The sequence below is a fragment of the Saimiri boliviensis genome, chromosome X (assembly GCF_048565385.1).
Source record: "Saimiri boliviensis isolate mSaiBol1 chromosome X, mSaiBol1.pri, whole genome shotgun sequence".
Classification (NCBI taxonomy): Eukaryota; Metazoa; Chordata; class Mammalia; order Primates; family Cebidae; genus Saimiri; species Saimiri boliviensis.
Genome location: NC_133470.1, coordinates 38,051,849 through 38,065,475, shown reverse-complemented (window position 1 = coordinate 38,065,475; position 13,627 = coordinate 38,051,849). Strand labels below are relative to the sequence as shown.

Here is a 13,627-nt window from a genome sequence, read left to right as displayed (position 1 = left end):
CTAGATGAAGAAACCAAGGCTTAACATAATAATGGCTTGATTAAGGCTTTACAGCCAATTGAACTGTGTTGGTTTTTAAATTTTTATTCTTTTACAATAAATCCTCACTTCCTTTCACCGTACCACCCTAAAAGATGTAACCCTGGGAATCCTTAAGATGGTTCACCTTATCCATAGTAGTACAATTTAAAACCTCATTTTTTTAACGTTCGGAAAAATCTGTAATGCAGTCAAATCTGAGGAAAACTATAGAATTTATTTCTCACGAAAATAAAGCTATGGCTCAGAAAATAATCTGTGCCCCTAAAGCTGAAACTGTAATAGCCCCAGTGTATAATCAGAGCTTAATGTGATGGTTTTAGGTTTTAACTTTATTCTGATGTATCCATTTGCAGCATGAAAAAGTTAATACTAGCAGAATATTTGTAGTTTTGCTTTTGCCCAGAGGAAGAGGTCATCATCAAGAGGTAGTGTACAGTCTTGTTAGTAATCTGTACTTTAAAACAAGAACCAGGTTCTCAAGCAGAGACTATTTTGTAAAATCAGTTAGCTCTCTAGAGATGGGTTTGGGTCACTGCACTCTTCCTAAACCCTTAGATTTGTGTACAAAATGACTCAGATGCTTGCCCCACGTGCCTTTTAAGTTTGCAAATCAGAATAGATATCTGCATCTTATACACTTGGGTCAAATGAGTTTCTATTCCTTTAGGATGATAACCTGAGGTTAGCCATAGCTGAGCCATAGAATCCATTTATCTCCACAAATGTTAGATTAATGTTACTTTGACTATCTGAATCTAGTATGCTTTCAGAGATCTTTCTAGAGTACACTCTCTCCCTGTCCATATCTGTCCCTCTTTTCTCTCTCATTCTCTCTCTCTCTCTCTCTCTCTCTCTCCCCCTCCCCCCCTCCCCCTCCCTCTCTCCCTCCCTCCCTCTCTGTCTCTCTCTCTCTGTCCCTCTCTCTGAATCCCAGGGAGATTTGGAGAGAAATATTTGCCCACATACATTTAAAAATTTGTGCCTCATTCTGAATCAGAAAGGGAGAGAGTTTAGAGTTCATCTTTTTTTTTTTTTTTTTTTTTTTTTTGAGACAGAGTTTCGCTCTTATTACCCAGGCTGGAGTGCAATGGCGCAATCTCCGCTCACCGCAACCTCCGCCTCCTGGGTTCAGGCAATTCTCCTGCCTCAGCCTCCTGAGTAGCTGGGATTACAGGCACACGCCACCATGCCCAGCTCATTTTTTGTATTTTTAGTAGAGGCGGGGTTTCACCATGTTGACCAGGATGGTCTCGAACACCTGACCTGGTGATCCACTCGCCTCGGCCTCCCAAAGTGCTAGGATTACAGGCTTGAGCCACCGCGCCCGGCCTAGAGTTCATCTTTAAGTCACCTATTAACTGCCTGAGAGAGGGTAATCCTCCTTGTGAGCAATTCCATTTCCTGTCCCTGAAGTAACTGTGAACCTCAGCCAGGCTGCCACAGCACCAAAAGTGGCACCCACTTGAGACACAGAAGTAGTGCAGAGTATGGCACAGAGACCTTCAAGAACAAGTGAGGAAACGTGACTCTGCTGAAAATATGAGGCTGACTAGACAGGAAAATCTTATTCAGGATTTGAGGCATCTTAGAATTTTTGAAAGTATAATAATAAAATATAGAAATAGAAAAAGCCACAAAAAGGAGGAGAAGCCAAATATGCTAACCACGGGGCTACTTTAGTTACTGTGATAATGTTAAATTTGGCTCTGAAATTCCTGACAACCAGAGAGAAAAAAGGAAATCAAGGAATATAACCTGATTCTTAGACATAAGAGGCATTTGGCAATGTGAGGAACATGGCCACCATTGATGGTTTTATGCAGTAAGTGCAGTCTATGGATATAGACCAAGGGTGTGAATGAGTACAGAGATGGGTAACCTGCAGGAAGCGAAACTTAATGTTTTCCAAGCAGTTTGTTTTCTGCTATTGTAATGTGAGAGCTGGAATGGAAAACATTAGAAGGATTGGGTAGCTGTCAGGCTGGGCCACTGAGTGGAGAAAAAAAACATTTCATGCCCAGAGTGTCATTCTCTACTTCATCTGTGTGTTCTGTTCAGCATTCAGGCTATGTGGACTTCCATCTAGCGCTTCGAGTAGCTTCAGGGATAGAATTAGATAGTACTTTTTCCCATCTCAGTTGCCCAGAAGCAGTCCTTGGGATGGTCATATGTGTGTGACAATGGGTAGGGGTGATGAGAAAACCTTGTCTCAGCTGACCGTGTATTCACCTGACCTATGAGCATAGGAAGGAAGGAAAAAATGCCAAAGATAATACTGACATAAAGGATATTTCTAAGTGAAGATCCCTGTTAGCTCACTTGAGCTATATATGGACTTCATCATAATGTTTGTTCCTTGCTAAAGTCTTCAGTCACAAAAGGATTGGCAAAGAAATTGCCAGTTACCTCTTTCAAAAATTATGCAAGCTTGGAGAGCTTTCTTACAAGAGGAATCAGAGCCTAAGACTTTAAGAATTAAAGAACTTTGATGGATAAATACAATGTACCAGTCTCCCTTAACCCACAAGAAGATCCTCTGTGACTAAAATTCTGAAATACAATCCTAGTGAAAGCTAACCTTGCACTAAAAAAATAAAGAACCGTGAATGTCAGATTTGTCTCTTATATGCCTATATACACAAAGAGGCTAAGAGAGTCCCTTCAGCCAAGAGAGTAGAATGCTCTATACATGAACCTGCCTCAAAAGACAAGATAAATTCTGTGCAAATTATATCTATTTATACATTTTAATTTTTTCATAAAGGCAGTTTATGCTGGGTGCCATATTGGGCATGAGTGAGACAGCTGAACGAGACACAGTCCCTGCCCTCAAGGAGGGTACTCACTAGTCCCTGGGGTCTTGGGTTTCCCATGTGATGCGTACTTCAGGAGCACATGGGAAAGGACTTCCCAGAGAAAAGAGCATCAGTACTGAGTTCTGAAGGATTACTCAGCCAAGCAAAAGGGCAAGTAGGGAAGGGGAAGAGAGGATAGGATGTCCAGGCAGAGGGAGTGAAAGTCAAAAGGCCAGGAGGCCAGAGAGAGTCTGGCCCTTTCTGGAACTGGAAGTAGTTCAGGAAGGCTGGGCCATGGAGGCAAAGAGGCAGAGAGAGAGGCTGAAGAGGTTAAGCACGGGCATGCTTGTGCAAGAGATGTGACATTCGTGCTGAGGAGTATACATTTTATTCTGAGGCCAAGAAGGAGCTGTTGATGAATATCTAAGCAGGGGAGCCATGGAATTTGCATTTCAGAAAGATCATTCCAGTAGCAGGGTGGAGTATAGATTGGGAAGCAGCAAAACCAGAGGCAGGGCGACCAGTCTAATTGCTATTAAAATAAACCAGGCAAAAGATGGAGCAATAGGAATAGTGCAAAACAAGCAAATTTAAAGACCATTTAGAAAGCAAAATATGTGGGGAACAGGATAGTTAGATTCTTGTGTAAAGGACAGCAAGATGTTTACCCCAGTGCATATGAATTAATTACACATCAGTCACTTGTGAATTGGGTACCTGTATGTGTTGGGTTTTGTTCCTTGGAAGGGAGTTTGTAACCTCCAAGATAATCATATCCTCCTGGGGAAGAACTGAAACAGTAATCCCTTAGCAGAACCAACTCCGCAGCGTCAGCGTTGCAGTATATCTATGCAAACTAGTAGCTTGCAGTTAGAGATTTTCAATGCCTTGGAAAGGAACTGAAAGGAATCTCAGAGGCCCTTCTCTTTTGAGTGCAGCATTTTCTCATAGGCCTACACATTGCCCACAGCCATACAGTGTCTTTAGTGACAAGACTAAGACACAAAGTCTTAGTTAGGGCTCCTAACTCCAGCCCTGGGCAAGGTTACCCACTTCCCCAGGAGTCCCAGGGGTCCTTTCTGCAGAGCAACATACAGTTACAGTGGCCGGATTTGCTACAATCCTTGGCTAGCAATTTGAAATTTGAAATGTGAGGGTGCGGCCTCCAGATAAGTGGTAAAACCAGCCTGCAGGTCTGAGTCTCCCCTTAAATCTGTTGATAAAAATTCAGGTTACAACTAATAACCAGGTTTAAATGAACATTAACCAACATAATCAGTGTTAACTTTTATGAAGAAAAATAGATTGATTCAGGAGTCATAAGAAAAATATCCAGTTTGTCAACTTTTCTGATGGCTACTGTCCATTCTTTAGAACAAAAAAGTAATATACGTTATGTATAAAATTGGTAAATTTATTAATACCTTGCCAAAAATTTGAATGGAGGGCTTGAAATTTTCAGTTGTATAAAAATTTTTATAGATTCATTTGAAAGTTACATTAGTTATTTCTTCTTTTAAGTTGGGATTTTTTTTTTTTTTCTTAACACAGGCACTGAAGGTCCTGAGAACTGCAGAGTTTGCTCCTTTTGTTGTTTTCATTGCTGCCCCAACTATTACTCCAGGTTTAAATGAGGTAAGAATCAATCTGTTTTTCCCCAAATAAACTGTAAGGATCAAGCCTTAGTCCCCAGCACAGTCGGAAGTGTGTCAGTCTACATTTGCAGCAAGGCTGCTCTGATGAAATGCGATGTGGAATAGAATGGTACATGAGACAGCCTTATCAGGAAGTTGACTTCTAAAATCTGAGGACAAACCCCCTCACTCCCACAGGAACTACCTTGTTAACCGAGGCGTCCCAGGCTGCCAACCCACTCCCTCTCGTGATAGGGATTGTGCAGCCCCTGGAGTGGAACCTTTGCAGAATTTCTCTCCAGGCCCCTGGAGACTACCAAACCTAGAAATGAGCTCTGTCCACTATCCAGCCAACTCAAGTCAGATACTGCCACAGAGATGGTGCTCATGAGAGTTGGCTGCCAACTTAGAAGATTTTCCATTGCTGAGCAGATCACAGGGTAGTTATCATGTGTCTGGTAAGTGTAGCAGTACCTGTCTGCTGTAGGTTCCTTAGTTAAGAGGAGACTCTTACACAAAGGTATCCTGAAGACCATTGCTTTCACAGCTTCAAGAAATCATCAGAGGACTCTTGACTCTGTTCAATCAGCACTGGCCTAAACTCATCCAACCTTATAAAATCTAGTTAAATCATGGCTTGCAAATTTTCCCTTTGTGTACCTTTAAGGAAGATTCAGGATTTAGATTTACCTGTCTTACTCATATTTTCCGTCATTATGTTTTTGTTATTTCATCTGCAAGAGGTATATTCCTTTGTAAAATTCTACTTTCCCTTCTTATTTAATACACAAACATGTTTGAAACTCCACATTGTGGTTAGCTTTTATCCTTTGGTTGCCATGTATTTTTCTTGAATCATCATCTTTGTTTTTGTTTTGCCTGTTTTCCTACCCTTTTACTAATTTTCCATAGCTGCCAAAATGGTGCAGAAAATTGCCTGTAAGTACCAGCTAGGAGGTGGTGAAATACAGCCTTGTTTCTTTTAATAGATTTAGAATGTAGACATTTTGTTCCCACAAATCCTTGCTTTTGCTGTTAGAATAAAGGCATTTTGTTTTCACTGAGTTAAACCCTGCTCACGTGTGAGTCAAGCACACAGACAAGCTGTTGTCGAGGAAGAGACTGACAAATATAGCTTCATCTTAAAAGATTCTTAAGAGGGAGCTTTATTTTTCTGTAAAGAGACCTACATTAAAAATGTGATACTTTCAGCCATAAATTTTCTTGGATATTTTCATCAGCCCAGCTTGCTGAGCAAATCATAAACTCTGCTAGTGGTTTTTGAAGCTCAGGACTATATATTCAAATAGAATCCCCTGTGCCAGAGAGTGATGCTGTAGAAATTGTTCCTTTTCATCCTGGTAGGAAGCACTCCTGTCTTTGGGTGAATGCACGTTTGCTAAAATGGTGTTTTTTGCATTGTGTTGATTATAAAGTAAAGCCACAGTGAAAATACTATGCTTTTTAAGTGCGAGCAGAACTAGAAAGTGATGATTAACTGGGGTCTTATCGACACTGTAGTTCTTAACACTAACATTCAAAGCATCCCCTGTCCTGCTTTGAAATGCATGTAAAAGAGGACAAAACAGATAGGACATTCTCGGTTCAGAGTGTCCTGAGAGAAAAGATTGAGCTCCTGTCTGCTGTGGTGTCTGCACATGCCCACTGCAGTGCCAGGATAGAATCAAGCAAGTCTCTGTATCTCACTTCTAGTCCCCTTTTTTGAGAGCTGTACCCAAAGAGCTGAGGCTTGCCTGGACCTCCCAGCAGCCTCATCAGGAAGAGTTTCTTGCCAGTAACAGGGGCCTTAGAGAAGAGGAGGGGAGGGGCCCTAAGCCAGTACTGGGCACTGCAGCTCCTATGTCCTTGAAGATACCGCATATTTTATTTCTCTGGAGATCTGTCTCTGTCACCTGGGACCCCCATTTCCTAGAAGAATTGCTCAGTCTGTTGATTTTAGATTTAATACTTGTAAAACCCAGTAATGACTGGCACTAGTCAGACAAGTGCTTGTTCTTTTGACAGCATTTATTAAGTACTTACTATGTGTAAGGCCCTATGCCTAATACTGGGGCACAGCAACTACAGGGCACACAAGACAAGTTTACGTCCTAGCTGAGGAGAGAGCCACTAATCAAATAAAGAGGTATTTCATTATCTCTATAGATATTTAAGACTCAGTCCAAGAGTTCACCCACCTAGTGTATGGCAGGTGGGGGTGGTTAATTTCACTCACAAAGTTCCCTAGTGTCAAGGTTGAAGTTGCCCTTTGGGAGTTCAGCATGACAAATTTGACTCATGAAAATGTAGAGGCAGACTTCTTTCTGGTGGCTCGTAAAGAGACCCTGTCTTGAAAGAACTTCCAGTCTGTAGCGGAAGCTATACTTGCATGACAAAGCTGGACGCTAAACTCCCTCCTACTGTTGGGTCCCTCATGCAAGAGTTAAAATCTGTGACAACCTGTAGTTTAGGGAACATCCTTTGTTGCAGCAAACCTCCCTAGAGTTCAGTAGCTTCTCTTCGATAAGTTTTCTTCATAAGAGATATAAGGACCTAAAACAGTGACATTTGTCTAGCCATTTCTAATGTAGACCAATTTAAGGGGGTTCATCAGATGCCAGGTGCTGTTTATTGGAGAAACAGCCTTATTTCAGCCATTATTTGTAACATTTAAAGAGCGTTTGCCTCTGGCATCAGCTGCTATTGAGTGAGGGCCATTATATGTAATTGAATTCCTGGAACATGTGGAACCTTTAAGTAGAAGAGGAAAAAATACAACTTAATTTGCCATCCAAGGGCAGGGACTTATTGATGCAAACACAGCTGGGCCCTGAGGCCTGGCTCCCGTGAGTGTGGAGGACCAAGGGGAGGCCGGTAAAGAGTTGCAGCCTTGCCACTGTAGCCCTCCTGCCAGTTGGGAGAGCGGCTTGAGGCTAGAGCTGGGGGCTTCCTGCAGGCCTGTTTGGGCCACCGTAGCCACTGGTAACCCACACCTGGCATGGCCCTACGCCTCCTGACTCTGGAGACAGGCACAGCTAGGCCTGAGTGGGGGTGGCATGTTTCCTGAAGAGTGTCTGTTTTCTCTGGCTCATCTGCTTTGTCATGGACCCTCTGTTGCATGTTGAGCAATCATTGTCTCCTCTGTCATGGAGCGGACTTGGCCTGGTGCCGGAATATGGCATGTCAGGGTCTGGCCTTGACTGTTTCTGACACTGGGATGAACAGAAATGTGAAAAGAGAACAAATCCAACTGATTTCTCTCTTCTGTTTACTTTTCCCTCCTCTCATGCCCACCCCTACCTCCATCTCATCACCATTTAGGATGAATCTCTTCAGCGTCTGCAGAAGGAGTCTGACATCTTACAGAGAACATATGCACACTACTTCGATCTCACAATTATCAACAATGAAATTGATGAGACAATCAGACATCTGGAGGAAGCTGTTGAGCTCGTGTGCACAGCCCCACAGTGGGTCCCTGTCTCCTGGGTCTATTAGGCCTCTCCCCAGATATCTGAGCATAACTGGGAGCACCTCATACATGGAAAAGCCTCTTTGTTATCGGCCTTGTGTCAGCAGGTCATGGTCCCTAGAGACTACCTAGTTGTAGTGTGACCTACATTTATAATTATTGTCATGTCCAAATAGATAGGAGGAGAAAAACAATTACACACTAATTTAAAGAGACAGTATCTTTTTTAATCAGTTCTCCTAAACTTTAATAAAATGTATCTTTAAATGTATGTATTATTCAATCCTTTGGAATGTTATATTTTTGGAAATCATAGCTTTTTATTTCCAAGGCCCCTAAAAACTGCACAAAATAGATGCTGCTTTCTATAATCTATTTTAATAATAATAAACAATGATTCTGTTACCTTGACTGGGGGTGGAACACTACATTCTTTTTAGAGTCTGATTTTATGGATTGGAATATCTTTCTTTCCTTTATTTATTTGAAATAATTAGTGTAGTGATTACAAAACAGTCATAAATTTTTAAAGGCCTTTTTTCTCTCTTTTTTTTTTTAGAATAGTATTTTTTTTTTAAGTCCTTTATGTAACATCCAGATAATGTGATACTGTCTCTTTGAAGCACCCTGTAAACCTTTTAGAGATTTGAAGTTGGGTCTTGACTCTTAATGCATGTGGACAGTCGCGAGCGTTTATGCTGTCGGTGTGTCTGTGTTGGACAAAACAATCTGTAATCTACAGCAAAGTACATTCTACATTCCGTTCATGGGGCACACCCAGGGGAATAAGAATAAAATGCTATTATGACTAAGTTGTAAACCTATGCACATCCCTTGCATTTTGGGCAACTTTATAACAAAAAAAGAAACTGATTTTTATTAATAATAATCATGTAGTGAAATGTGTTTGTAATTTTGTCTCAGTTTAATTTGTTGTAAGGTGGGGGGGGGAATTGCTGGTTTCACCATTTCAGATCTGTGTTGTCTAAGAGTATTAATGTTTTAATTAAGCAAAGAAATGAGGATTTTTAATCTGTATGTAATTGTTTTAAAGCACCCATTTTAAGAGAAAATACTGTGCAATGAAGAAACCAGTTTAGGCATTTGCCATAAACTGAAATATTCCAACAGAATAATCTATAACAGCCCTGTAAATTCCTTCAAAATGATAACTAACAGGACAGTTTAACCAATTTTTTTTAAAATATACTTCCTTTTATGTGTTCAATAATTAAATGCCTTTGGGTCCTTCATTTCGTTATAGATTTCGTCAGGTTTCCAAGCTGATAATCTTTTCAATTGTATAATTCATTAGATGCTCATCGAACCATTGAAGGCCCAGGAGTGAGTATCAGTTGGCAGGACGACAGTGTAGCCTGCCAGAGCACAGCTGGACCACATCTGACTCGCACAGAGCCATGCACCCGAGGGCCACGGGTGTACTGGAGGCCACCTGTGGTCTCTCCTTCCTCTTGCTGTATCCCTTGGCACAGGGGAATCATCTGTCCTTGTTGCGTTAGAGACATTAACCATTTCATAACCTTTCCATGAAGTCACATTCTTCTAATACAGGAGATTCAGGCTGGGGGTTCTCAGACTCTTTGCCAGAGGTCAGTAGAATGTTTTTCATTAGCATGTGAGGGTGTAAAGTGCTTATATTAACCTGTGATCCTTGAAAACATACCATCATTTTTTGCTTCCTGTAGGTTAGATGGCCTTGTCACTTTGTGCCTTGGCAGGATGTGCAGGGTGTGTTCTGAGCTGAACAGCTCCTCTTAAAGGACCAAACAGAGAAGGCATTAGTATACTTCTTTTACATTGTCAACACACTACCCCACCCCCACCAACCCACCACCTATTATGAAACGATGGCGATTTTTTTTCTGATGTTGTTCTTTGTCAGTGACCAGATGAGTCTGCAACTTACAAACAAGGTATTGAGTGAACTACTTCTGTTTGGGGCCCACAGTGGGGTGACCAAGCCACCAAACCAGAAACAAGCTCAACAGTGGTCTCACCCTAGATGGAGAGAGAAGAGTTGGTTAGGGCTGTGTTAGGGACTGATTCAAATCTGATCGATGCCAAGGCCAGACAGTCATTCCTGGTATGGTACTGACCACAATTCGGGTTCACTAATATGAAGATGCCTGTTCTACCTCTTTTCTGGTGAAGCACAAAGACAAATACAACTAACACATGGGAAACAGAAACTTCCCTTCCTCTAGTGGAAACCCCCACGCCCCCACTTGCCCTTTGAGCCCATATCTCCAGAGATGCTGATGATGCCTGTCTTGAGCTATCTGCCGTGTCTATAAAGGTAGATTAAGCAGAGGAGGAGAAAAGCAATGCCAACTTAAATGTCTGTGGCCCTAGAATTCACAGGCACTGTAGCATTCGTCCTCTTCTCAGTGGCTTTATAAGTCCTCTGAGAAGCACACAGGTAGGCATCGTTCTTGCCATCATTTGGACAGTGAAATTCCTGCATCAAGAACTCATTGACTTCTCAAAGAGGTTATCTGTTCCATTCCACTAATACATGTCTTCTCTAAAGCAGTGTCTTTATGACCTAGCTGCATATATGTAAATTTCTGAATTTAGAGTAATTTCAGTACATTGCTGCTGCTACTGCCACTTACTGCTACATTACAATTGTCCACTAAGCAATCAGAGAAAATTGCTAAAAGCTTCTTTACTGCTTCCATGCCATCAGCAGAACCTTTGGTTTTTTTTCCTTTTAAAGACCAGAGCGAATGATTAGAGTACTAAATCTTACTAGTGGTCAGTTGAAGTATTGGAGAGCCATATTTTGAAGGTTCTCTCCCCCACCCAACCCCATTCCCCACAGCAAGAAAGGGAGAGTTTTTATATGTTGAATTCTTTGTTAAAAAGGCAAAATGTCCTGATTTTCCAATCACAAGGCAGTACTTTGCACATGAAGCATATCCCATTTTAGCTAAAAAGGGAAATGTCGCTCAATTTAATTCATCTGGAAGTTTCCCAGTGTCAAGATAACATTGTAGCCTTTTAAAATGCTAAATGTATCTCTTGTCAGGTGAGATGATTTAAAATATTTGCTCAGAGAGGAAAAGAAATGGTTGACCTACTTCTTGGTATTTGCATTCAGAAGGCATCCTCCCAGCCCATCCTATTGGTGGCGGAATATCTAAAGATGTCACAAAGTCCTCCACTGCAAGAGAAATGCAGGAGGTGTTCCTGTTCCTTCTCAGGCTGCTGGAGCCAGCCAGTGGGCCAAGCGTTTCTCTGTGCTCCAGGCAGGCCTGGGCTGCAGCTACTATTATCTTTTTACAGCCTTTGATCTGATCACTGCAGAGTTCTTTTGTTTTTAAATCACTTATATTTGTCTCTTTATTAAGGCTTCGAGTTTATTTCTTGAAAAAGTTTAGTCATTCAAGCCACCCTCCAGGAAGATTCCCAGAGTGAGAACTGCCCCTGAAAAACAAGGCAGCTCAAAGCCAACTCTCTTTTGTCCCCCACTGATGTCATGTCCTTTTTTTTTTTTTTTTTTTTCCCCATTTCAGGCCAGTTTCTTAACTTGAGGCAAAGAGAATGTGTTGCTAAAGCTACCAAGAAAACTGCTTGATTAACAAATTCTTAATAGAAATGCCTCCCACATTGTCTCCTGGGAAAGAGGAGCACGCACCTTGGAATCGGCATTCCGAAACCAATCTCCGTGCTGTCCTCATTCTTCCTCCTTCTTGGTTCCTGTTATCAAACTCGTGTGTGTTTCTTGTTTCTCTTTTTTTCAGAACTGAACACAGCCTCCTTATTCCATTCTCTTGACTAGGGCTTACAATACTGACAGCAATTATGGCCTGTAATAGGTTAAAGGTACCTGAGCGCAGTGCTCTTGTTCTGCACCTGTAATTAATTCTTCTATTAAAAGATGCTTTCCTTCTCACTGCAGCTTACAGAAAGGCTACAAGCTTTAATCACAAATCATCTCACTTGCCAGAGCTTTTCATTTTTTTACTCCTTTAGAAATAAGATTTCCCTCTCTGTTTGGAATCTCTGGATAGAGGACTCCACTCCAGGTTCATGGCCTGATTGGCTTTGCCCAAGCACACACACATCAGTTTACCTTAAACTTGGAGCTATGGGGAGTCTCGGATTTTCCAGCTTAGTGGGGGAGGTTTAGCTGTCACATACATCCAGGAAGTGGGGGAAAAAGGAGAAGAAGAGGATGTTCATTACCATTTTGCCATCCGGTCTTTCCCCTGCTTTGCTTTGTGCAGCAGGTGGGCAGACACGGCCCACAGAAACAGAAGTAGAAAGAGGGCTGGACCATCTCTGGGGCCAGCACTCCCAAGTCTTAGCTCTTTGTGTGGATAGAAAATCCTGAGCTCCCACCACCTCTCATCTGACCCTCCATCAACTCCCTTGAACCTGTGCAAATGGACCGAGCAAAAGAAAATGGAAAGAGATGTTGTTGCCATACAGGAGACCTCCTTTCTGGCCCCAGGCACAACTCCATCTCTGCGATGCTCAGAAGCTCAGAATTTAGCTACTGCTTATGTGTTCACTCCATTCTCTCTGGTGTGTGACTGAGGGAACATGCCAGTGTTCTTATTGATAGAGGCTTAGGAGTGACCATCTCTGGACCCAGAGGAAGTATAACCTCTGTAGTGGGAGTTGTCCTTGGGAACAGAAATAGGCATTCCTCCACAGTGAATGGCTCCCTCTATTTTTTTTATTTGGAAGAGACCAAGAATTGGGGGAATTGATTTCCAGTCTTAGCTATTTCCCGGAATGTCATCTGTGCAGGCAAGGTGGGCGGCTGCCGGGTGCAGCAGGCAGCGTGACTGATGTGAGGGCCGCACAACCCTCACATGCTGAGACCCGAGTATCGTGTTTAATTGCAGTGTAGGCGTGTCGCCATTCAAACTCAGTTCTGGGGTGGTTTTGCATAAAGTTTTGCCAACGTGTTCTTTTTTCTGTATGTATTATTGCCTTTTTATAAAAGGTGTTGAAGTATTGTCTCAGTGATAAAAAGAGAGAGATGTTAATGGTTGTTGTATATTTCACCGTATCCAATTTTAAGTATTTGCAGGGTACAGCAGAGCCTTAGCTTGCAAGAGCGTTTGTGCAGGAGGTGTCCCTCAACACCCAGGAGCTGAAGGGATTGGAAAGGTTTGGATTCTTTGTAAATGTCCTGCTTTTCTTTCTCTCTGTCTGTATCTATTTACATGCCTTAGCACACGCCCTCCCATCCTGATCCCTTTGCCCTGTCGCCGGAACAACCAGAATGCTGGTGCGCTGCCGGCACAGTACAAGTCGATGAAACCCTAATCAGTTATCTTGTGTGACAGGGGAAGAAGAGAAACTCCATAGTATTCTTTGTAGAATATACATACCTGTAGGATGCTGTGTAATGGGAAACCATAGAATTGGGCTTTTGTCATTTCAAAGTTGGAGAAATGTATGAATAAAATGTATAAAACATGAAAAATCAGTTGTCTCCTCAGATTGCAGGCCAAACAGCTTGGGGACAAACAACAGAGGGTTAAAGGAAGAGGGATGGCCCGATTTCTAAAGGCCCCTGCAGAGTTCATCCACACGGTTAGGCCTCAGACACCTTTCCGAAATGGGTGGGGTGGGGTGGGGTGGGGGTGTTGCAGAAGGGCAGCTCCTGCCCCTGTAGAGGAGCACGACCCAGGCTCCTGGTG

At 42.3% G+C, this 13,627-nt stretch overlaps 1 protein-coding gene across 13 annotated transcripts in view; it reads left to right on the top strand.

Annotated features, from left to right (window-relative positions):
- CASK (calcium/calmodulin dependent serine protein kinase) overlaps positions 1–13,410 on the top strand; it is a 410,801-nt gene extending 397,391 nt beyond the window's left edge. For all 13 annotated transcript variants that reach the window (XM_074392261.1, XM_074392262.1, XM_074392260.1 and 10 more), the window contains 2 exons: positions 4,389–4,472; positions 7,793–13,410. In XM_074392261.1, coding sequence (XP_074248362.1) covers positions 4,389–4,472; positions 7,793–7,969 — 261 coding nt within the window. In that variant the 3' untranslated portion in view covers positions 7,970–13,410. The remainder of the gene's footprint in view (positions 1–4,388; positions 4,473–7,792) is intronic.
- The last annotated feature ends 217 nt before the right edge of the window (positions 13,411–13,627 follow it).